At 36.1% G+C, this 26,585-nt stretch overlaps 2 protein-coding genes across 2 annotated transcripts; one reads left to right on the top strand and one right to left on the bottom strand.

The window, feature by feature from the left end:
* Positions 425-3,851, bottom strand: LOC109219931 (inactive protein RESTRICTED TEV MOVEMENT 2-like). Its single transcript, XM_019384423.1, has 3 exons — positions 3,651-3,851; positions 2,168-2,451; positions 425-1,308 (listed from the first exon to the last, which is right to left on the bottom strand). The coding sequence occupies exons 1-3, from the start codon at positions 3,754-3,756 to the stop codon at positions 598-600; spliced, it is 1,101 nt and encodes a 366-aa protein (XP_019239968.1). The 5' UTR covers positions 3,757-3,851; the 3' UTR covers positions 425-597.
* LOC109219845 (indole-3-acetaldehyde oxidase-like) lies at positions 6,336-20,998 on the top strand. The gene is made up of 10 exons (XM_019384342.1): positions 6,336-7,003; positions 8,115-9,788; positions 10,885-11,144; positions 11,277-11,486; positions 11,822-12,040; positions 12,532-13,497; positions 18,801-18,896; positions 19,267-19,365; positions 19,517-19,706; positions 20,463-20,998. Exons 1-10 carry the CDS (start codon positions 6,856-6,858, stop codon positions 20,702-20,704), a joined length of 4,104 nt encoding a protein of 1,367 aa, XP_019239887.1. The 5' UTR covers positions 6,336-6,855; the 3' UTR covers positions 20,705-20,998.

Below are 26,585 nucleotides of genomic sequence, written 5' to 3'. Positions count from 1 at the left end.
ATGAGCAAGATAATATAGACATGTGAAAACAAAACAAATCATTTTATTCTAAGGTATTGCAGTTAGAGGATTATATCCTAATTTTAGTTTTTTTCCCAAAATAAGTCTAGAAGATCAATATGGAGCTAATTAGATCAAAGTATGTTAAAAAGCCATTGTAAATCATCCTTACAACATTCTTCTTTTTCTCTCAATATCAATAAAGAGTTATTCTTTGTATGGCCGTGGAGTAGGCGAAAATTGCTGAACCATGTAAATCTTGTCTTGTCTTGTCTTTTTTTTCCTCAATTTATTACTTTTCTCTTTTTAAATATTTTTCCCTTCTATTAGTTTGACACGCTTCCAACAATTTCCTATATGCTACCAACAGGCCGGAGAGGTAGAAGCCCATACACTGGTTTCACCAGCCAGGAAATCACAATGGTTGCAGCAGAGTTATTAATTTCATTAAGAACAATCATCCACTGTACATAATTCATGATTGCAACTTTTCATTGATTACATTTCAGAATGGACGTTTATATATTCTATTTACAATCACATCAGATACATAATATCCCAATTTTTAAATTTTAATTCCAGGAAGACAAGCTAGTCTCATTCTTTATCTTTCTTGGGTGACTTCATCACATTGATGACATAGCGACCGACACCAAGAACCAACAGAGCAACCAGGGTCATGCTTATCACTTCCTTTCGCATCTTCAGCTTTGCGAACAAATCACTAGCCGACCCCAACTTGTTAGGAACTGAGGCAGTATTGTTGTTATTGTTGTTGTTGTTGCTGTTGTCGTTATCTGGTTTAACTCTTGTTTGTTCACTAGTTCTTGATTTATTGATCTTTGGCTCATCAATTGAAGTGGTATTTTGATGCTGTTGTGGTTCACTGGCTGGATTATTAGGCAGTGGAGCATCTCGGGCTGGCAATTCCTTATCGTTTATCGATTGATCATCTGGTTTAGTGAATAAACTTGTTATTTTTCCATCTTCTGAAGTGCTTTTGGGAAGACTTTTAGCCTCAGTTTGTTCATTAGTTTTTGGACTAGTTTTCTTTGGTTCTTCTTTCAGTTCTGGCTCTTTAGCAGGAGTATTCGCAGCATTATTAGGCAGTTGAGCGTCTCCGGCTGGTAATTCCTTATCGTTTATCGATTGATTGTTCGGTTTACTGCAAGAAATTGTTGCCTTTCCATCTTCTGAAGTGCTTTTTGGAAGGCTTATAGCCTCTGTTTGTTCACTGGTTTTTGGATTAGTGTTCTTTGGTTCTTCTTTCAGTATTGGCTCTTTAGCAGCAACATTCTCAGCATTACCCTGCAGCTTAGTAAATTCATCTCAGTTAGTGTGTTTGATACGAAGAAAGTTATTTTCCAGGAAAATACCAATGTTTTATACGAAAAGTATTTTTCGAGAAAATGTATTTTAGTTGGTGAGAAGAAAACCTTTTACAAAAAAAAATATATAATAGCAATAACAACCCAGTGAAATTTCACAAATAGGATCTGCGGAGGGTGATGTGTACGCAGGCCTTACCCCTATCTTGGGAACGTAGAAAGGCTATTTCTGATAGACCCTCGGTTCAAGAAAGATTAAAAAATATACTCCCTCCATTCCAATTTATACGAACATGTTTGACTAGGCAAGAAGTTTAAGAAAAAATGAAGACTTTTGGAATTTGTGTTCCTAAACAAGCCAAAAAGGGGTCCAGAATATTTGTGTGATTATAAAAGCTTCCCATTAAGGATATAATTGGAAGTTTAAGTTAAATTGTTTCCAAATTTAAAAAAGGGCCAGTCTATATATATATATATATATATATATATATATATATATTAAAGATTAGTAACAATATTAGCGAATTGGAGAGCATTTTAATGAATTTTTTGAGTCTTAAAGATTAATACGTAAAACTTTCTTAAAGTGAATTCGAGCAAAAAATATTAAGTTAAAAGTTAAGATAATGGTAAACATTTAAAGAAAAATAAGTGAGGAAGTCATTCCCCCCCCCCCCCCCTCCCCCCCCCAGGTGTTTTCCTTCGAAAACATTTTCTAGAAACCAAAAACCACATTATCCTGAAAACTAATTTTGTGTTGGCAACCAAACACTATAAAATAATTTCCTCATAGAAAATATCTTATTGAAACATAACTTCCATAGTACGAAACAATACACCTTTTGCATTGTAGCTTGTTCTTCATTTTCCTTCTGAGCATGTGGTTCATTGGCTGAGGCAGGCAACTTTTTATCCTTTTTTTCTTCTGAAATGATCAATTTTGGATATTTAACACAAAGAATATTGCCATTTACAAATCTAGCACTAATTTTGCTTTTGTCACAATTTTCTGAAACAGGAATGTCCTTCTGAAACCTCTGCCATTTATAAACTAGCCTTTGTCCACTAATATTTAGAATTCCTGTTTTGGACAGTTGAACCTTTACCTGTTCTTTCTTGAAACCTGTAGAATTTCAATTTCATTAGGGTATTTCAGAATATATACCAAAAGTGAAAAGCGCAAAACTAGAGAGACATGTTGGAGCTTTATTAAGCACATAGCGATATTAAAGTGTAGATTTTAGCGAAAAAAACGCCAATGAAGGAAAAAAATAAAAGTAAAAATGTAATGCAAGAAATTTAAATTATAAACACAAACAATTAGTATTGGACAAAAGAATGGAAAAAATATAGTTAATCCATTTAAATGTTGTTGTGCTCTTAAAGACAGGCCATTGGTGAAGTTGCACGCGCCTTTATTGTTAGCACGCCTACAGTAAAGCTGCCAGTTAAGCGAGGCGAAGCGCATACTTTGGGCTTCATTGAGTTTCAGGGTTTATGCATTAAGCCTTTCACAATACTGAGGCAATTATTATATAAGAAAACCACTCAAAAATTTAACTTTTATGCGTTCAAGATTTGCCGCATATTCCACGGATGAAAACATTATCTCCCTGAAGATAGAATATATTTTAGGGTTGACTATGAAAAGTATGAAGTAACATGAGATATCCTATGTGATAGTGAAATTAAGCATATAGACAATATGGAAATATAGGCAAAAGCTATTGAATTTGGAATTTGCTTCATTTTTCTTTATGAAAATATCTCATTTAGACAATATAATAAAATTTTCATTTTAGAATCAACTATAATTTATCATGAAAAGTTAATATCACTCTCCCATTCAGGAATTGTCAAGTAATATTGCACACTCCATTTGTTCTTATTATTCTTTTTTCCTTTTTTTGGGGGTGGGGTAGGGGTGGGGGTGGGGGGAGTGGTTTAGAAATAACCATTGACAATCAAGGTATGTTCGGTGCACAAGTCATCCCGTGTTCACGCAGGGTCCGAAGAAGGACCGCACGCAAAGGGGTGTGGCAACCAAAATTTAACGTAATTGGTGTCGGCCTATTGTTACAATTCAACCTTTAGGCATGTTAATGTCTAGAGTTCTAAGATTTTACTTCTTGTTCCTAAAAGAAAATATACATTGAGTTTTTTCATGCTATCGTCCTATAGTATATGTACATAAGATTACTTTTAGAAAAATATTTTATATAAAGTAAATTTTTTTTTGACGAAGCGGAGTCAGATGACACCCTTTGATTTAAGGCGTTACCGCTACCGCTACCGGACAAAAAAAAGAGAATAAGAACTCACCTGTAAGATTAAAGAGAAGAGTGTCATAGTCTTTTTCTTGAACCATCATTGATGTTGGCACAAAATCTTCATATTCTTGAGCAGCTTCAACTCTCTTTATATCCATTTTCTATGTTTCTTTTTCCCTTTTTTTCTTCTAGCAGATTTTTGTGATATTTCCTTTTATGGCTTTTCTTCTTGTTGAGATATTGAAAGGATGAAAGTTTGTAGGTTATATATATACACACTCAAGAAAATCCTAAAATAAGTATTTTTTTTTAGATGCTTTCTGTGTTAACTTTCGATTTAAATATTCCTTAAACATAATTCCATGCCTTTCTTTTGGTCAACGTTTGACTACGTATTCTTTCTGCATGGGAAAGAGATATAGATTCCTTTAAAACATTATTAAGAATATATTCAATTGTTACCAGAGAAGTTGGAATAATTCAATGGGAACTGCATGTCTCGTTTCTACAAATCCTATTCTAATTTAATTTATTTTTTTTTTAAAATAATTAGCTTGTTCTTCTGTTTAATATAAGTTGCACATTTAAAAGCGCAGCCAACATTTGAAGTTTATAAATTCTGAACTAGCATCGAAATCATAACACGTTTTAGTTATTTACAGTTAAATATTTATATATATCTGATAAATTTCTTAATACAAATGCATAGTCTAAGCAAAAACTGTTGAATTCATCTGAACCAGTAAGCCGTTGGTTGCGGTGTTATTATACCTGATAATCAGGGACGTATCTAGAGTATAGTGTATGGGTTTGGAACCCAGTAACTTTTGCGTGGACCCTCTATTTTTATTAAATTTTTTACTAAATACTTATAAATATTTAACCGTGAACCCAATTATTATGGTATATTAATTTGAGATTGCAATAAGAACCCATAAGCTTTAAATCTTGGATCCGCCTACGATCGATTAATCAAGTGAGGAGTATTTATAAGTTATAATTTGTAAAGTATAGTACAGGACTTGTTAATTGGTAGGAAATCAAGAATATAAAAACAAAATGAAAATTCGCAGTTGCACATACCTATACAGACAAATTCTTATTAACTCGGCCTAATTTTAAAGCTAATTAGGGCGTTGGTTCTATATTAATTACTAAAAAATAGGAGGTAGTACCGGACAAATTCTATAGCTTAACAGAAAATTCGTCGCTAATCCTATTTAGCTACAGATTATTAAAAAAATTTGTTAGTTATGGGCGATTTAGCAACAAATTAGTGGCAAAGTTCATAACTAATTCTGATTTTTCTTTTTGTAGTATACATCCTATAGCTTTATTGAGTGATTGATTGTCCTAAACTTTAAACTCTCTAATTGGTAAAGAAAACCTTCACTAGTTTTTTTAAGAGTTAATATTGCAGTTGGTCATTTAACTTTCACTTTATTATATTTAATAAGAAATTACTTAATTTTGTCTATTTTTTTTTGTGACGGAAAAACTTATTTGACTTTGCCTAAGAATCATTAAAAGTCACTACGAGGAAGCAAATGAGACAATTTCTTAATATTCAAGGAAAGTTGAGTGCTTTTTTAGAAAAGAAAAATGTTTAATGGTATTTGGAATACTTAAACAAAATTAAGTGATTTTTAACGACTTTAGTATAGTAAAACAAAAATTACAAGTCAAAGTGATCATCCTTGAAATAACCGATCTTGTTTAGTGGGTGTTTGGACATAAGAATTCTAAAATTTTGAAAAAAGAAAAAAATATTCAAGCGAAAATGATATTTGAAAGTTAGAATTGTGTTTGGACATGAATACAATTTTGGGTTGTTTTTAAATTTTTGTGAGTCATCTGAAGTGAAAAATTTGAAAAACTGCATATTGGGGTTCTTCAAAATTTCAAAAATTTACGAAATTCATATTAAAGTGAAAATTGAAGATTTCATGACCAAATGCTGATTTAAAAAAACAGTGATTTTTTTGTATTGCCAAACGGCCCCTTGATTCTTTTGCTAACACTATGTTTGGATCATTGTTCCCCATCGTTTTATAATGTATTTTGTTGTATTGTATCATTTTATTAATACAATATTTGGATAAATTGTATTGTTTATTATTGTTAAATAATATTTTGCTATTTGGTTTGACTCTATCGTACTATACTGTAACTGATAAGTTTACTACAATACCCTCAATTGTTTAACTATTAAATTTATCAAAAAATATGCATAAAGATTATTTTAAAAAATAATAAAGAAGGAGGCAAAACACCTTAAGAAAGCAGAACAAATGAGCGAGATAGAAGAAGGCAAAACAAAGGAGCCCAGCTAATTAGAATTGAGTTAAAAGAAAATTAGGAGAAAAAAATAAAACAGAAGGCGGCAAAACGCCTTTAACGTTGGAAAAAAATAAAGTAGATTATAGGTTTGAGATTTGGAGTTAAAATAGAAAAAAAAGGTAAAGGTTAAAATAGAATTGTAGAGTAATAAGTTAGGGCATATTTGGAAAGAAAAATAGGAAACATTCCAACCAGAACAAATCTATTGTTTTAAAAAAGAAGACTTTTTATTGTTTTGGGACGATGAATTTAATAATATAATACAACTAATTTTAATGAAATAATCAAAACAAATGTCATTTTGGGTCCAAACAAGCTGTAAATATAAAGAAATGGGAAATTGTGGGAAAAGAATGGATATTACCTTAGAACTTGACACTTTTCTTTTCCCACAGCTTAGTCGGTGCTTTCACTGCTTACTTTGTCAGAATGTCTTAAATAAATGGCCTTTCTTATTAATCCTTTCCTTAGATTCTTCTGCATTAGCAGCCAACCGAAAAAAAAAAGAGGGGGTTGGTTGGGGTGGAGAGTTTAATAATTGGCTTATAATTACATGAAATTTAGAAGGGATTGTTTGAGCCAAGAATCTTATTTGGAGAGTAAAGAATGGAGAAGACAGTAAAAAATGCAAAATCTTGAAAAATCCAATTGAAGTCAAGATTGGGTAGTTGTGCAATTTTTCAGCAAAAAGAACAAAAAAAGTCAGGAATTTGAAGTCTGAAATCTCATTTTAGTTCTCTGTTGAGCCCAGAATCTTGTTTGGAGAGTAAAAAATGGAGAATACACTGAAAAATGAAGAATCTTTAACACCCAATTGATGTCAAGATTGGTTGCTGTACAATTATCAGCCAAAAGAACACAAAAAGTCAAGAATTTGAAGTTTAACACCTCATTTTTAGTACTCTGTAGAGGGAAAAATGGAGGAGACAGTGAAAAATGGGATCTTGGTATTTGCTGTGAATGGACAAAGATTTGAGCTGCCTAGTGTTGACCCTTCAACTACTTTGCTTGAGTTCTTGCGCACCGAGACTTGCTTCAAAAGTCCCAAGCTTGGCTGTGGTGAAGGTCATACTCCTTCCTCTCCCTTTATATATATGTGCAGAGGCGAATTCATAATTTAAATTTGATGACGTCAATCTATATTCTTAGTAGCCTCTTGTAGTAATACAGGTTTCTCACAGGTTGAGAAGCGTACAATAGACCCTTATGCTCCGGCCTTTCCCCCGAAACCCGCTATGCGCGGGTGCTTAGTGCACTAGGTTGCCCTTTAATCTATATTCTTAGCATTGAACTCGTTGAAGTTTGAAATTATGGGTTCAAAAAGTTAATATTTGTTGAAATTTCAAAGATTCTATACATGTAAATATGTGAACAATGGGTTCCATTGGGCTACGTGAAGTTGTGCTCTATATGTTTATTTTGGTGCAATTGCAAAAGAAATGCTAAAAGCTTGGAACTTTTTTATATTGATATTTTTGTTGTGATAGGTTGGCTCCTTGTTCATCGTTTTTTGTGCTTTTTCCTTGAAACTGGGTATTTCTAAATGTGCATATATATCGAATTTACCCGATAGCACCCATAACGTCCCGTGCCAAAGTCACTAAATGATTAAGTCGCCAATACCTGAACTATGTATTGTGTACTTAGCAGTGTTCATAGGGCAATTGTCACTGCTCGTAGTCTTGTATGTAGCTCCCTTCCCTTTTTTTTGGGAGTGTGAAGTAGTGTCGAACCAAAATACCCAACAAGCATTAGCTCTTCCTGAACAGGAGGTGATCCAGGAGAATGAAGTTCTCATTCTGTACATGCAAATATAACTCTCAGTTGCTGTTATTAAGCACTTTTGCTGTCCTGAGGTCGAAAAGAAGTTTTAAGTATGAATACTTTACTCCTTGCTCTATAGAGATAGTTATGTACATGCAAATGCTAGCTAAGTTGTTGCTTTTCTGTTGGGCTGACTTCATACATTCTGTTACTTATAGAAAATAGCGTAGTTCGATACTTTGTTATGCTGAATTCTGGTTCTTCAATTTGGTAAGTTTAGACTAGAAAATCTTTTATTCTTTAGAAGTCTTTGAAGGTGATTTTCAGCTCTTCAATCTTTTTATGATGTTTGTATAGATAATTGAGAACTTTAGTTTGAAAAGTTCTCTTCAATTCCTATAAATGGTTGCAGGCGGTTGTGGAGCTTGTGTTGTTCTTCTCTCAAAGTATGATCCGACGCTTAAACGGGTTGAAGATTTTAGTGTGAGTTCATGCCTCACGCTTCTTTGCAGTTTAAATGGTTGCTCAATTACTACAAGTGAAGGCCTTGGAAACACCAAGGATGGTTACCACTCGATTCATGAACGGTTTGCGGGTTTTCATGCTTCTCAATGTGGATATTGCACTCCCGGAATTTGTATGTCCTTTTACTCGGCTCTTGTCAATGCCGATAAAGCAAACCACACAGATTCTCCACCAGGATTCTCTAAGTTGACCGCATCTGAAGCCGAAAAGGCCATAGCAGGGAACCTTTGTCGCTGTACTGGATACCGACCCATTGCTGATGCGTGCAAGACATTTGCGGCAGATGTTGATATAGAGGATTTGGGGCTCAATTCTTTTTGGAAAAAGGAAGATTCTAGGGATATAAAAGTGAGTAAGTTACCTCCCTATGATCCAAGTGAGAATTTAACTACATTTCCTCAATTCTTGAAAAGTGAATTCGCCACATGTTTGGACTCCAGAAGGTATCCGTGGTACTCTCCGGTTTCTGTCGACGAGCTTCAATGTTTGTTGAACTCCAATTTGGCTGAAAATGATGCAAGCATTAAGCTGGTTTCTGGTAACACAGGCACAGGATATTACAAGGAAACCCAGCGATATGACTGTTATATTGATCTGAGACATATCCCTGAACTTTCGATCATTGAATTAGATCAGACAGGAATTAAATTGGGGGCTACTCTCACTATCTCTAAACTTATATCATTCTTGAAGGAGAAAAACAAAGTCACTTTGAGTTCATATGGAAAGCTAGTTAGCAAAAAGCTGGCTCAGCATATGGAGAAGATTGCGTCGCCCTTTGTTAGAAACTCTGCTAGTGTTGGGGGAAATTTGGTTATGTCACAGAAGAATGGTTTTCCTTCAGATATTGCTACATTATTTCTTGGTTTGGGCGCTACTGTTTGCATAATGACCAGTCAAAGACATGAAAAACTTACGTTCGTGGAGTTCTTAGCGAGGCCGCCACTAGACTCAAGGAGCGTGCTACTTAGTATTTTAATTCCATTTAAAAAGGATGGAAGTTCTCTTGAAACCTGTTCGAAGTATTTGTTTGAAACCTATCGAGCTGCAGCACGACCTCTTGGAAATGCATTGGCATACGTAAATGCTGCTTTCCTTGCTGATGTTTCTCCCCACGGTAATCCGTTCCTGATTAACAATATCCAGTTGGCTTTTGGTGCTTATGGAACAAAACAAGCAACAAGGGCCAAAAAAGTAGAAGAATATCTAACTGGGAAGATATTAAACGTTAATGTGTTATCCGAAGCACTTAAATTAGTCAAACAAGCAGTGGTACCCGAAGATGGAACTTCACACCCTGATTACAGGTCAAGCATGGCAGTTGGTTTTCTTTTTGAGTTCCTATTTCGGTTCACCGATGTTTGTCCCACGATATCTGGTGGTCTGTTAAACCAAAGTACTTTGGTAGAGGAAGTCTCAAAGAGTAACAAAGACGGTTGTATTAGTGAAGAGAAAGCTGACACACTTCTATCATCTGCTAAGCAAGTCGTGGAATCGAGTAAAGAGTATTATCCGGTGGGTGAACCAATGAAGAAATCTGGAGCTTCCTTACAAGCTTCTGGTCTGTTTCCCCCTTTTGTGTTTTATTCCACATCATGCATAAAAACTCGGTTTTATGTCATTTTGCATCCTTTTTCTGGCTTTGAAATTGCTGACTGTGTATAAAGTGGGTAGTGATAAGGAAAACTAATTAAAAGCCTACCTGTATTACTTCTGCAAAGTTTTCAAGTTAAATTAATTGAAAGTTCTTATATGCTTGAATAAATCACCTTGTTGTTATCTTGTCATTTGCTAGAAGGAAAAGACCCTATGCTACAAGAGAAGAGATTGGCTGACGATGGATCTGTTGACTTGCTCCCTTGTGAGGTGAACGTGATAAGGAGAAACAAATGGAGATAATCCCATTTGGCCCTTTAGTAGTTTTGTGGGCGAGACAGTTATCTCTGTGAGTAAAATGACATGGAAAAGAGGGAGAATGGGGAAACAATGGAAGGATATGGGAAACTAGAGAAGGGTGGAAGAGAAGATAGAGCAACGGAAGCGAGGAAGCAAGTAGTGTCGAGGAGAAGAAAGGCTGGCGAGTGGGAACCAAAAAGATGAGGAAGTTAAATTTAGGAATGTTCTATCAATTACGATAGACATGAACACCAAGGAATATGGTGGGGTAGATGGGATCCCTCTATCTTTAACCAAAGGTCTTGGGTTCGAGCCCTGGGAATGGAGAAACTCCTGGTGGAGAGCTCTTCTACCTCTAGTGGGTTCCACGGGCATGATCTGGGTTAGTGGGATAAGGCTAGAAGCCTAGCTACGGGGTCGGCCGAACCTAGTAGCTTTAGTCCAAATCCTGTATTTGCCTAAAGAAATCCACTAAATATTAAACAATAATTAGATTAAGAGCTGAATTACTAACACTAGATGTCACTATTCTAGAATTTAGAATCCAAAAAGTTCAAATCCTCACTCCGCCTCATTAGAGAGGAAGCTAGTATTAGTGCATGTTTGGGAGCACCTAGAGCACTCTTGCTAGTATATATGATTGAAAACATGTAGTAGAGAATCATGCATGTAATTCTCTATATTGTACACATCTTGTATGTGGGAATTTCCCTTGCAATCAATAAATTTCATTACCTTATAAAAAAGAATGAAATTTGCAGGAGAATCTGTTTATGTGGACGACATTCCATCACCACCAAACTGCCTATATGGAGCATTTATCTATAGTACAAGACCATTAGCAGGGGTAAAGGGCATCCATTTTGGGTCTAATTCATTACCTGACGGAGTTAGTTGCATTATTACTTTTAAAGATATCCCGAGCAGAGGAGCAAATGTAGGATCTAAGACCATATTTGGTCCTGAACCTTTATTTGCAGATGATCTCGCCCGATATGCTGGTGACCGAATTGCTTTTGTGGTAAGCCCTTATTTTTTTTCATCGCCCTTTTGCTAGAAGAGGTTCAGGCAAGGTGATTTTTCATATGCTTCGCTAGAGAGGATTATTTTAAATTATTCCTTTTATGATCAATGTTGTGGTGAAATAACTTAGGTTGCTGAAAGTCAGAGGTCTGCTGATGTGGCCGCAAACATGGCCGTCGTTGAATATGACACTGAAAATGTAGATTCACCAATTTTAACTGTCGAGGAAGCCGTTCAGAAGTCCAGTTTTTTTCAAGTTCCACCATTTCTATATCCGAAAAAAGTTGGTGATTTCTCAGAAGGAATGACTGAAGCTGACCACAAGATCCTCTCTGCTGAGGTATTTTTTATTAGTTCCCTAGTGATTTCTCTTAAACAAGTCCTCGAAATGTCGGTTCCTGCGAGGTGGAATATTATGTATTGGGATGATTACATCTATGGGCCCCCCAAAAAAATAATAGCCGGCGAATGTATATGTTTCGTAAATTAAGTATAATATACATATAATATACAAAAAAAACATATAATATACATAATCAGAGTATATGTTTTGTATATTTGGGCTACTGCCTGTACTTATTTTGGGCCGCCGGCCAAAAATGAAAAACGCTACATGTAAAATATACTAATGATTCAAATTTAATAGTGATTGGCTCTGTTAATAATCATTTGCAGATGAGACTTGGGTCTCAGTACTATTTTTATATGGAGACACAGACTGCTCTAGCAGTTCCGGATGAAGATAACTGTATGGTTGTCTATGCGTCAAGTCAGTGCCCCGAGTATGCAGGTAGTGTAATTGCTAGTTGTCTTGGTGTCCCCGAGCACAACATTCGTGTCGTTACAAGAAGGGTTGGAGGTGGCTTTGGAGGCAAGGCGGTGAGAGCAATGCCTGTGAGTATCTGTTACTCCTAATAGAGAAGACATTGATGAAAACATAAATTTCTGCTTGGACAAAGTTTTATATGTTATAGGTTAAAATCAACTCTTTAGTCTTTCCTTTTTCCATTTTTTTGTTCCGACATAATTAACTAGCTGTTTTAGAAGCTTTGCAGATTCCATTTCTAAGCAGGCACAAAAATACTTCCCCAGTTTTTCTTTATAATTTTTATGATGCTCTCTTTAATAATTTTTTTCCATATTTTCCTATTATGTATGAAACATTTTCATGTCATTAATTAGCTTTGGGATTTTAATATTCAAAGGATAGATATAAATGCATGGATTCAGATAAACTATGAAATTAATGCCTACCCTCAACTTTCAAGACATCACATTCACTTCCTCCTCCCTCTATATTTCTCTCTTATTCTTTCTCCTTCTCTTTCTTTCTGCTGCAAAAGAAATTCTAGTTCCGTTACAAAAATCTATGTATGCCATGTTAGGTCTCCACAGCCTGTGCACTTGCAGCGTTCAAGTTACAACGCCCTGTCCGAATATACGTCAACCGAAAGACTGACATGATAATGGCAGGGGGGAGACACCCCATGAAAATAACATACAGTGTTGGATTTAAGTCAAATGGGAAAATCACTGCCTTACATCTTGATGTATTGATAAATGCTGGGATCATTGAAGATGTAAGCCCTATCATACCGTCGAACTTTATCGGGGCTCTCAAAAAGTATGATTGGGGTGCCTTATCTTTTGATATAAAGGTATGTAAGACGAACCTTACTAGCAAATCAGCTATGCGGGGCCCGGGGGAGGTACAAGGATCGTATATTGCCGAAGCTATAATGGAGCATGTAGCGAGTGTACTGTCTTCGGAGGTGGACTCAATCAGAAAACAAAATATTCATACATTTGAAAGTCTTAAATTATTCTATGAGCGCAGTGCAGGAGATATAGGAGATTATACTTTACCAGGTATGATGGATAGGTTGGCCACATCGTCAAGTTTCGTTCAAAGAAGTGAGATGATAGAACAATATAACCAGAAAAGTATATGGAAGAAAAGGGGTATTTCTCGAGTGCCACTTGTTTATGAATCTACACAACGACCGACGCCCGGAAAAGTAAGCATTTTGTCGGACGGATCAATAGTTGTTGAGGTCGGAGGTATTGAAATCGGCCAAGGTCTATGGACAAAGGTGAAGCAAATGACAGCCTATGGTCTTAGTTTAATTGAAAGTAGTTGGAGTGAAGAACTTGTGGAGAAAGTACGTGTTATACAAGCAGACACTCTAAGCTTAGTGCAAGGCGGGTTTACTGCTGGAAGTACTACATCTGAATCGAGCTGTGAAGCAGTTAGACTTTGCTGTAATGTATTAGTTGAAAGACTGACCCCTCTGAAGAAGACATTACAAGAAGAAAATGGTTCTGTTGATTGGACTACATTGATTCGCCAGGTTTCTCTTTTCTGTCCGATCTTCTCTTTTGACTTCCTTAATTTACAATTTTGTAAGATAAAATCGTTTATGCAATCGAGCTGATTTCTGTTTTATGATTTTAGACATATTTATCTCAAGCCTATACGTCCAGTGGCAGAGCTAGCCTTTTCGGCTACAGGTTCGGCAGAACCCAGTAGCTTTGGTCCAAATCCTGTATTTGTCTTAAAAATTTCATTGAATATGTGTAAATTATGACTTTAGAACCCAGTAGCTTAAAAGAACTAGAATTCCGAACCCATAAGCTTCAAATTCTAGCTCCGCCTCTGACCATGTCAGTTGTGATTCTATGTTGCTCGAACTTGAGAGTCGGATCCTCTGAAAGTAGTGTATCTTTGGAGAATGCGACACATGTGTGGCAGCATTTTTGAGAGTCTGCACAACATATATTATGAATACCTTGCTCATCATATAGAACCTTTCCAAATAGAATTCCAGTTTCTAAAAATGATGTCAAATTGAAGTAGTCAAGAGGATAATATATGGTAAAGAACCGACTCAATTGGAAACATCCTGTGTTGGACTTAATTTTGAAGACCATGATAATTTGGTTTAAGTTGAAAGGGAATTGTTAGATTTAAAGCACAAATGACAGCAAACACGATGAAGACAGTGTCTACTTTTAAACACAACAAGAAGCAGGGAGAATATGAAGAACTAAAATTAAGAAGATGACTTAGAGAAACTAACATACAAAGAGTTCAGTTAATTCTGTAGAAAGACAGGTTCTTAAACATATCCTAAAAAGAAAACTGAAATAGATCATGACCCTACTTTTAAGTCATGGAACTGACCATGATAACTAACTCCTAATAAAACTGAAAATACAAACTGCAGGAAAATAATATAAATATTGCAGTCCTAAAGCAACTAATTAACACTCCTCCTTGCATTAGGAGCTGCAAATTCCAAGTCGTTGCCTCAGGAACTCGAACTTGCTGACAGGAAGAGATTTCGTAAACACATCTGCTAGCTGGTCTTCTGATTTGCAGTAAACAAGAATCACTTCTCCATTTTTCTGCACATCCCTCAAGAAAAAAAGCTTAATGTTGAAGTGTTAAGTCTTCCCATGGAACACTGGATTATGTGAAATAGCTATTGCAGCTTGATTATCAACATGAATCTCTGTATTATCTCTTTGATCCATATGCAAATCACACAGTAATTTTCTTAGCCATAAGGCTTGATTTACTGCCGTTGTTGCTGCAATGAATTCAGCCTCTGCAGTGGATTGTGCCACCGTTTCTTGCTTCTTGGAACACCAAGAAAAAATCCCTGATCCTAGGCTGAAGCAATATCCAGATGTACTCTTCATATCGTCAAAGGATCCAGCCCAATCACTGTCCGAGAATCCACACAACTTGAGATTCTGACACTTCTTGAATTTGACACCATAGTCGACAGTACCTTTAATGTATCGTATAATTCTTTTCGCTGCTCTCAAATGCATTTCAGTAGCACAATGCATAAATCTGGACAAAAGACTTACAGCAAATAGAATATCCGGCCTTGTAGCAGTGAGATACATCAAGCACCCAATCAAGCTTCTGAAATTTCCTTCATCAACTTTATCAGTTCCATCCTCTTTGCTTAACTTTTCCTTCGGATTCATCTCCATGCCGAATTTTTTAAGTATCTCCCTTGCATACTTCTTCTGGCAGATAAAAATTGCATCAGAACCTTGCTTGATTTCCATTCCCAGAAAGTATGTCATTAGCCCAAGGTCTGTCATTTCAAAAACTTGCATCATTTCCTTCTTAAATTCTTCAACCAGGCACGCATTGTTCCCGGTCACCAAGAGATCATCAACATAAAGAGAAACTATAAGAAGATCAGTTCCCTTATGTTTGACATAAAGGGTAACTTCAGACATACTTCTTACAGATCCCAAACTCAACAAGTGTTCATCTATCCTGCTATACCAAGCCCTTGGAGCTTGTTTTAAGCCATAAAGAGCCTTTTTAAGAAGACAAACTTTTTCTTCTTGTCCTTGCTCAATGAAACCCTCTGGCTGCTCTACATAGATTTCTTCCTGCAACATACCATTTAAAAATGTGGATTTGACATCTAGCTGGAACACCTTCCAGCTTTTTTGTGCTGCTATTGCTAGCAACAGTCTAATAGTATCCAACCTGGCTACTGGAGCAAAAGTGTCTGAGTAATCAACACCAAAAATCTGGGCATACCCCTTGACAACAAGCCTAGCCTTGTGTTTGTTGGTAGAACCATCAGAATTAAGCTTGGTTCTAAACACCCATTTTACTCCAATGACCTTCCTATCCTTTGGCCTGTCAACTAACTCCCAGGTTTTGTTCTTCTTGATCATTAACATCTCCTGTTCCATAGCATTTCTCCAATTTTTATCTTGAAGTGCTTCCTCGTGCCCAGCAGGTTCACAAATTGCCACATTACTTTGTTGGTAGATATCAGAAAGTAATCTTGTACCTCTGATTGGAGGATGATCCACTAACTCATTTTTCCATTGATCAGATGCTTGCTTCTCTGATGCTTTGATTGAAATTTGATTATTCTCCCAATCCCACATTTCTTCCTCATTAAAGTGCACATCTCTGCTGACGATCATCTTTCCTGTTTGTGGATCATAAACTTTGTAGGCTTTGGAGAATGAGCTATAACCCACAAAGATTCCAGGAATTGCTTTTTTATCAAGTTTATCTCTTTTAACTTGTGGCACATGAAAGAAGCAAACACAACCAAATACTTTAATGAAGCTTAGTGAAGGTTTGAATCCATACCAAGCCTCGAATGGAGTTTTATTCTGCAATGCTTTAGTGGGAAGTCGGTTTTGGAGAAATACCGCCGTGTTAGCTGCCTCAGCCCAAAAGCTTTTCGGCAGCTCTTTTTCATGCAACATGCACCGTGTCATCTCCATTATATACCTATTCCTCCTTTCACTAACTCCATTTTGCTGCGGAGAGTATGGAGCAGTGAGCTGATGAACAATACCAGCTTCCTCACAAAATTTGTTGAATTCTTCAGAATTATACTCTTTTCCATTGTCAGACCGTAGGGATTGGATTCTGTAACCACTTTGATTTTCCACCATCTTCTTAAACTTCCAGAAAATTCCAGCCACCTCTGATTTGTATTTCATAAAGAAAATCCAGCAGAATCTTGTATAATCGTCAATGAAAATAACATAGTAGAGGCTACCTTTTAAGGAGGGTGTTCTTTGAGGTCCTGCAACATCTGTGTGAATCAGTTGCAGCCTTTGAGAAGCCCGCCATGATGCTTCAGGGAATTGCTTCCTGTTTTGCTTACCAAATTGACAAGCTTGACAACTTGGTAAATGATCAACTAGAGTTGGTAGCCCTCTTGTCATATCATCCTTCTTCAACAGCAACAATGCTTGTAGATGACAATGGCCAAGTCTTTTGTGCCAAATTTCAGTTACACTTGCTCCGGTGGAATAAGCCAATTGTTCCTTCTCAGTTGGATCGAAAGGAAAACTCCTTCCTCTCATCTTCACCCTGAAAATTTCACGTCCAACCACGTCACTGATTTGACAGTGATGATCTTCGAAGTAAATTCTGAATCCTTTTTCAAGTAGTTGTCCTACACTTAGCAAGTTTTGATCAAGGTCAGGTACATAAAGAACTTCTGAAATGCTCTTTGTGCCTGTGTTTGTCTTGATAGCTATGGTTCCTTTTCCTTTGGCAGAAAGATGGTCACCATTTCCTATCCTAACTTTGGAAATTTCAATGGGCTTCAACTCCTTGAATAGGCTCCTGTCGTGAGTCATGTGGTTAGTGCAACCACTATCAATTAACCAAGAATCTGTTGAGCTACTTGAGAAGCATGTTGCAACAAAAAGTTGATCCTCTTCTTCTTGATCAACAACTTGAGCATCTGCTTCCTGTTGCGGGGCCTTATTTTTGCAAATCACGGCTTCATGTCCGAGCTGATTGCATTTCTTGCACTTAGCATCAGGTCTCCTCCAACATTTGAATGGCGGATGACCTTTTCTTTCACAGTGGTGGCAAGGGGGGTAGTTTTTCTTCATACTTCCTCCCTTACTTTTACTGTTGGTTGATGTTTCTCCTTCATTTGACGCTTGATTCTTCTTCTTCTTCTTCTTTATTTTGTTTTTACCATCAACCTGGTGCTTAGCAGCAAGAGCCCCTTCTGTTGTAACATCCTGCCTCATGAGCCTTCTTTGCTCTTGAGCTTTCAGGGAATTTAGCAACTCTGCCAAACTAATTTTTGACAAATCCTTAGTATTTTCTAAGGTCGTAATTGTTGCTTCATACCTTTCAGGCACTGTTACAAGAATCTTCTCAACAATTCTTGAATCTGCGAGTGTAGAGCCTAGTAGCCTCACCTTATTTGCAATATTCAGAAGTCTATCTGAGTACTCCTTAACTGATTCAGATTCCTTCATCTTTTGCAATTCAAACTCCCTAATTAAGTTTAAAACTTGCATACCTTTTATTCTCTCATCTCCAGCATACTCTTCCTTGAGATAATCCCATACTTCTTTAGCAGTTTTCAGAGACATTATCCGTGTAAAAACTGTTGGCGATACAGCAGCAAATAAACATGCTTTGGCCTTCGATTTCTTTGTCTTCTTTTCCTTGTGTGCTTTGATCTGAGCCATGGTGGGATTATTTGGTAGGACTGGAATTTCATAATCCTCTTCCACAGCTTCCCAGAGATCCAAAGGATCCAAATATGTCTCCATTCGTACTGCCCAGATCTGATAGTTATCTCCATCAAAGACCGGCGGAGCAATCGGTGAAAAACTCACTTCAGCATCCATAACTTCTCCAACTTGATCACAGATCCCTTAAGATGAAAGCTCTGATACCAATTGTTAGATTTAAAGCACAAATGACAGCAAACACGATGAAGACAGTGTCTACTTTTAAACACAACAAGAAGCAGGGAGAATATGAAGAACTAAAATTAAGAAGATGACTTAGAGAAACTAACATACAAAGAGTTCAGTTAATTCTGTAGAAAGACAGGTTCTTAAACATATCCTAAAAAGAAAACTGAAATAGATCATGACCCTACTTTTAAGTCATGGAACTGACCATGATAACTAACTCCTAATAAAACTGAAAATACAAATTGCAGGAAAATAATATAAATATTGCAGTCCTAAAGCAACTAATTAACAGGAATTGCATGAAATGTACGTCCTGATCCATTTGTGTTATTTAAACCTCTTAAAACATTCTTTGTCTATACGTCGAATAATATTGCAATATTCAATTCTTATCCTCCTCTACCCTTCTCAGGCACACATGCAAGCGGTAAACCTAGCAGCAAACTCTTATTATGTGCCGGCATCCAGTTCCATGCAATATTTAAACTATGGTGCTGCTGTGAGCGAGGTAAACTTGTTCTCTTATTCACTTAATTTTGTAGCTCCATGTAGGAGTGAGCGTTCAGGCAGTTTGGACTAGATATGAAAATTTCGGTCTGGATTTTCAGTTTTTGGATTGAAGAATTACATTCAAAATCCAATCCAAATAAGCTCAAATTGGATCGGATTTTTAAGTTCGGTTTTGGATTAATTGGTTTGGATATTTCGGCCGACATATATTTCTTAATTATGGAAAGATCTATTGTCGCCTTGTCCTCAAGGATTACATCAATTCTCAATATCTTGTAACTGCAAAACACTTCCACCGACATTCTAGTTTTGGAATATCTAGCAGCCATTTTATATGGAAAATAACAATAAAAATGTTGGTTTTGCAGGTGGAGATAGATATCCTGACAGGAGAAACAAAAATTTTGCAGTCTGATATTATATATGACTGTGGACAAAGCTTGAACCCAGCTGTTGATATGGGACAGGTCTGTCGAAAATTTGCCTCAATTTACTCTAAGTTTTAGCTTTTATAATGTGGATTTCCGTAAACAATTAAGAAAGAATTTCCATCCTTTTAAATTGGTGATGAATCAATAACGTTACATTTTAAGTTGTGGGGAATTTTGTTTGTTGCAGATTGAAGGGGCTTTTGTACAAGGAATTGGATTTTTTATGCTCGAAGAATATCTTACAAACACAGACGGGTTGGTCGTTTCAGATAGTACTTGGACATACAAGATCCCAACAATTGACACAATACCGAAAAATTTCAATGTTCAAGTGCTAAACAGTGGACATCACGAGAAACGTGTTCTCTCATCTAAAGGTACTGTTATTTCTTCATTTCATCACTTAAAAGGAGATTTCAAAAGTTTCCATGTCTCTTGTGCTGGAAAAAGGTACACCTTGTTGAAACCATCTATGTTGCTCGAATATGGGTTCGGGCACCCAATACAGGTGCGATCTAGAAGTTGGATTCCTCATTATTTAGATCTAAGGATTTGTTTTGGGTTTTGGGGGGGGGGGGGGGGGGTAGGGTACTAATAGGAGTATGGGTATGAGCGTTAAGATACCGTCAATAAATATATATTACAACATATAGGAGTGTAGATCTCGACAATTAATTGAAGTTACAAATGAAAACTGGTATGATTAAGTTCTTTTTAAACACTTAATATTTTATTCATAGGTTATCTCGTATAATAGTGAAGTGTTCTGAGTACTTTATCTGCGTTATATATATACCCGATCAACCTATGCTTCTTGGTCATAAGTGCAGTAACCCAAGTTATGTTGTCCAAATCTTTTGCGGATCCCACAACCACACCCAAAATCGTGTTGATCAACATGGGTGCAGTAAGGATTTTGAAAGATCTGTGCAACATTGGGAACCATCCATGTTGAATGAGCTTGTGAAGAAATTTCCAGATTTTTCCAAAAAATTATTAGAAGGTTAAAAAAAGACGGAGGCATTTTTCAACTATAGGGATGAATCAATATCACTTTGAAGTTTCCTCAAAATGGTATATGCCCATTTATTTGTGCGTAATGTTGACTTTACGGCTATAACAACATTTTGCAGCATCTGGTGAACCGCCGCTACTTCTGGCATCCTCAGTTCATTGTGCAACAAGAGCAGCCATTAAAGCAGCAAGAAAACAACTTAAACTTTGGGGCAAGCTCGACGAGTCTGATTCGGAATTCTATTTGGAAGTTCCTGCCACATTACCTGTTGTGAAGACACAATGTGGCCTAGATTATGTGGAGAAATACTTGGAAAGTCTGCGTCATCAAAAAATCGGGAACGGCCTTTCTACCTTCTAGGTAGAGGTAAGATATGTACATACTATCCTCCCCAGATCCTACTTGTGGGACTGTTGTTGTGTTGTTCTGCTTCATCACAAATCTAGCTAAATGCCCAAATTCCCAGCTTTTGAAGAGACTCCTTTGTGTCCTGGATTATATGAAGAGAAGATATTTTCTTTTAGCTTTTACAAGAACTAGCTTTTGTTCTGTTTTATGATAGTACTAGCAAAATCCATAATTCATGTATACAAGCCTTTAAAAGGGAAAACTACCTAGTATAGCCGTTTTCAAAATAAAAGCCGGTAAAATGTATATTTTGTGTATATTTAATGTGTAATATACATAAAATATACATATTTTTTTTGTGTTAAGCTTATATTATAATAAAGTAAGTAGGAAGGAGTGTTGAAGGGGAGCCTTGGCGTAACTGGTAAAGTTGCTGACATGTGACCAGGAGGTCACGGGCAGTGTTAAAAATAGTGTGAAGCGAGAAAAAGCGACAACCCCCATTTCACGAAAAGCGAGAAGCGAGAAGCGAGAAGCGAAGCGCCCGCTTTTTTTAAGTGAAGCGGAATTTTAAAAAAAAATTTAAAAAATTTCCTATCTTTTTTGGCGCCATTAAAAGAACAACTACATAATACATAAGAAAAGCCTTAAGAACTAAGAATAAAAGACAATAATTGGGCAGAAACTGGGCAGAGTTTTTCTGAAAAAAATTCGCCAGCATTTCGGCGCTTTTTGGGCGTTTAGAAAGAAAAAGAAAAAGAAAAAGAAGAAGAAGAAGAAGAAGAAGAAGAAGAAGAAGAAGAAGAATGAAAATAAATCTGGAAAACATACCTGTTGAAACTAAGTTGCTGTTGTACTGTTGAAGTCTTGAAGAAGAAGAAGAAGAACCCTATTTTGCTTGAACAAATCGCTGCTTGAAGTGAGGAAGAAATCGCTAGTTTTAGAGAGAAGCATGCATACCTGAGCCGCTTTTAATGGCAGTAGCGATACCCCTCCCGCTCCGCTTCGCTTCTCGCTTAAAGCGAGGAAGCGCCCGCTTTTTTTAATACTGGTCAGGGGTTTGAGCCGTGGGAACAGCCTCTTGCAGAAATGTAGGGCAAGGCTGCGTACGGTAGACCATTGTGGTCCGGCCCTTCCTGGACCTCGCGCATAGCGGGAGCTTAGTGCACCGGGCTGCCCTTTCGTTTTAAGTAGGAAGGAGCGAATGCTACTCGACCAGATGGGAGAGGCGACCAAAGGAAGCTGGCTCACCTTCTCTCATCCGTTACAACATAGGCCGCTCCAATCGCGGATGAAAATATTCCAAAAGTGTAACTTGCCCTATCTTAAATGTAACCACATGAAGAAAATGATGTTATGTCCATCTGAGATATGGTTGAAGAATAAAGGCAACAAATGGTCCGTTGCCTTCTTTCCATTTTAAAATTTTGTTTTGACTCTCTTTAGTTCCAATTCAGGGTGTCAAATAGGCGGATTGAGCTAATTTGGGACAGATTAAAATAGGCGGGTCAATGATGCGCCCAGTTGGGCTAAGATCCAAATAGGCTAAAATTTTGGTTATAGTCCAACCAGTCCAACTCTGATTAAACTTTAGTTAATGTGTGTTATTTTCTTATGTATTGTTTAATTATTAAATAAAGTTTTTTTTCTTTCTTTTGTTATGGTCATATATAAAATTTCAAACAAAAAGACTTATTTCTAAGATATTTTAACAAAGTTACTAATGGAGTTTGGGCTAAACAACAGCCCAACTTTAGATGGGTTGAGATGAGCTGTGTTAAGATGGATGAGTTCAACAAATGGGCGGGTCAATGATAGGTCCAACCTTCTGAAGGATTAAACGGGTCAAATGAGTTTTGGCTCAAATTGCAACCCCCAGTAAAAAAGCAGCCCAGTGCACTAAGCTCTTGCTATGCACGGGGTCCGGGGAAGGACCGAAACACAAGGGTCTATTATTACAAGAGGCTGTTTCCACGGCTTGAACTCGTGACCTCCTGGTCACATGACAACAACTTTACCAGTTACGCCAAGGCTCCCCACTAAATAACCTTTATTAGCATAAAATAATTTTGTTTCACCAAGTGGTGATTTTCCATAGGGACTGGAAAAGGTAAGTTTCTCCCTTTTTTTCTTACGTAATTTTCTCTCCTTTGGCCATGGTAAAGACGGTAAAAGTAATCATTATTATTTTTTTTTTTTAAATTTTTACATTCCTATGCCACGTAGGAAACCTTATTACCCTCAATGTTTAAGGTTTGACTTAATTGCACTTAGTATACCAAATTACCAATTCTATACCATAGTTTATTTTAAGGGTATAATTAATGCAGCGTATATCCCTCCTTAATTCAAGGTACCGTATATCCCACCCTCCCACGTTTCTCTCTCCCAAACCCTCACCCTCACCCACGTTTATGTACTGTTATTAAACATAAAAACCTATGATTATGGAAACTTGTTTGGTAATATTTAGTTATTGTCAGTGCAAATAATTGTGTTTCTCTGAAATCCTCAAGCTCATGAGATTTTCCCTCTTTGAAGCAGCTGACCTTTTGCTTAATTTTCCTTTTCATCGTTCCTTTTAGTGTCGAATGGGATACCATATAGTCTGAATATCCAACGTCGAAAATGAAACTAATTCTCCTACTCTAAGCCTAAAATCCTACTACATCAAACATCTAATATTGTATTACTTTTGAATATATAAACAAGATTGACAAGTCTATGATGCATCAGGCAGGAAATTAAAATGTTTCATAGATTTTCTTTTTTGATCAGATAAAAAAATGCCGCATTGATTCTACCCATGAATTCAACAAAGTAAACCTTTAATTCGACTTTCTATATTCACATTCAACAAGTGAAGTGAGATTGGGAGGTTGTTTTTTAATCCCAGTTCCCATTCAATTGTAGCTTAATTGGTAATTTCGACATAATTGCATTTTTTGCAGAAGTTTTAGTCGTCTTGGATTTGTGAAAACAGAAAACAATGCATCTACAAATTTAGTTGTTTTTGATTTGTGAAAACAGAAAACAAAGCATCTACAATTAGAATACAAATAATCTACAATTTATCTACAAAATATCTACAAACTGGGTACATTGAGTTTTTATATCCCAATTCCCATTCGATTATAGCATAATTGTGATTTTTGACATAATTGCGTTTTTTCAGAAGATTTATAGAAGTTTTAGCCGTTTTTTATTTGTGAAAACAGAAAATAAAGCATCTACAATCAGAATACAAATAATCTACAATTTATCTACAATTTCTGCAATATGTCGTCGTCTTCTTCTTCTTCTTCTTCTTCTTCGAGTTTCAATCTGAAATTCAGTCAAAACCAAGTCTAATCTTCACCAAAACCCCTCAAAATTGAGATATAAACTCCAAACCATATTCCCGATTATTTTCAACAACACCCAATCCAAACAAATAATGATTTTTGAAAACCCAAATTTGAATTCAAAGCTTTCAAGCTTTTTAATGGCTGTCAATGGTGGAAAATATCTGGAAGAATATTTACTTCCATAATTGTAGCGCGCCTAAATAGGAATATCTGGAAGAATATTTAGTTCCAGATTTGTAGCGCGCCTAATTAGGAAGGAATCAGCTCCTAATAATTGGTATTTAATGAATGGTATATATTTTGTAGAATAACTGTGAACATGGCGGGTAAATATGAAACTATGCACATTTTTAATAATAAGGTTTCATATATGGTATAGGAAGGAAAAAGCAAAGACATGCATTATGTGAATATGACTGTTATTTGGAACAATTCCTCTTTTGAATGACTTAAAATACGATAAAATCCCATGACATACATGGAATTACATGAATTGGAGTGTTATAATTTCGGTATTTAATTTAAAGAATATAATGAGAATATTTTCTTATTGATTCTTGGTCCAGAAAATGAGGCTTATATATAATTTTTGTAGCTCATCGGAGCTAAATAAATACAACCGTCTAAATTAATCTTGGTTTCGTAATAATCAACCAATTAGCATAATTAAGGACATGTGGTAAAAGAACATCTAATTTGTCACGACCCAAAACCAGTGACCGGCACCCGGCACACTACCCGACCTTAGCGAACCAAACCATATGATGCACCCGAACCATATGCATGAAAATTGAAAACCAATTTAACTGCCGAAGTTCTTTGAAAATCATATATATTTTCAAGTTTAATTATGAAATATTTTTCTAATTCAAAATCACACATGATGCCTTTCATGTTAATAATGAGATCAAATGCAACATATATCTTTTTATATATGTTGTGTACCATCCCGTTACTACAACTCACCACAACTATCTATGGAGCGTCTATACCATGAATAAAACTCAATATTTGGGTCATGTTCGGCTAGCACAAAATAAAAAAACAACATGATAGCTACCACTAAAAATAAGAGTGGTGCCTCACCGAATACATTGGGAAGAGAGTCATCCTAGCCATATCTGAATGCCACGAATCATGCCCCTCATCTTAAAATATGTAAAGTAAGTGGAGCCTTGTAGAGGACCCCTGAGGGCTGAGTACACCACCACATTACTCGATAAGTATCATATACTCTCTCTAACTCAAGCTCTGGGACAAGATTTTACAAAAATATGCAACCAATATTTGATATAAAGTGATAAACAATTATATAAATCATGCTTTTTAGCATTTCAAATTAAAAGACAAGTAAAATATGACCAATGATATAAATTCTTAGAACATTTATATCAATCGAAGATTTTTAATAAAAATCATACAAAACCATTTCAATTTCATTAAGTCATTGAAATCACTTTCGGCTCCTTAGGCCTAAACATAAGAAAGTCTTCTTTACCTTTCAGCGGGAGTACTATACCGACATAGTAAACAACTACTAGGTGATCAACCTAGCAACAAGTATTTGTCCCAACTTGTCTGAGTGGCTTCCCGTAGTGCCGTACGAGTCAACTTAACTTCATTACTTTAAGTAATGGTCGTTTGCCCTCTCAATGGGGGACTTTATTTCACAAATCTCGGCTTAACCTTAGAATGTATCCTATACCGGCATGTGTAGTTCCATAGTAACGAACTCAACATTCGAAGCAATCTTGGTGGTCTCCACTAGTAATTCCCAAAATATTTGAATATCAAAAATAAATTCATAGCCTAATAGCCTCAAAGGATCTATTTTTTGTCAAATCAAGATTTTCATAGCCAATCCAAACCATTTGAAACAAATCAAATAAATAGCATCAATTGTTTAAAGATACAACAAGTGCTACTCCATTGTTCAAATTTCAAAACACATACTTTTTAATGAAAACATATTTTCAGCACTCAAATAGTTTATACTCTTATCAACACATAAGTTTAATAAAACGTATAACATTTTCCTTAAGTGTCATCTTGCAAACAAGTTTTGAAAATAAGATTTTTGTGTAAAATCACATGACACTTCAAAAGCAACAAATTTAAAAATACACGGTGACATTCTTCTCACTTGTCCCCACGAGCACGGATGTAAATTTATATTAATATCACGTATTAACTCAAAACATGCTTTTAGAGAGAATCTCTCAAGAAGAGTAAGTCATAATCAACTTACCTCAATCTTCAAGATCCAAATAATACTATACTACTCCAATTGATTAAAATGCTCTAATATTGCCAAAAATTTAATATCTACCATTAGATATCCCAACTACATCAAAACAAACACGAAAAAAATTCATAAATAACTATTTAGACTTCTCAATTTGTCAACAAGCCTTCAACCATCCCAAATTATCCTATAGGTTCACCCATTAGCCTATTCAATTCCCTTCTTATCATTTAATACTCATTTGAAGTCATTAATGGTAGTACGAAAATTATCCAATATCATCAAGTCATTATTCGTTGCC

Source organism: Nicotiana attenuata, chromosome 1, assembly GCF_001879085.1.
Source record: "Nicotiana attenuata strain UT chromosome 1, NIATTr2, whole genome shotgun sequence".
Classification (NCBI taxonomy): Eukaryota; Viridiplantae; Streptophyta; class Magnoliopsida; order Solanales; family Solanaceae; genus Nicotiana; species Nicotiana attenuata.
This window is presented reverse-complemented; position numbering and strand designations above follow the sequence as displayed.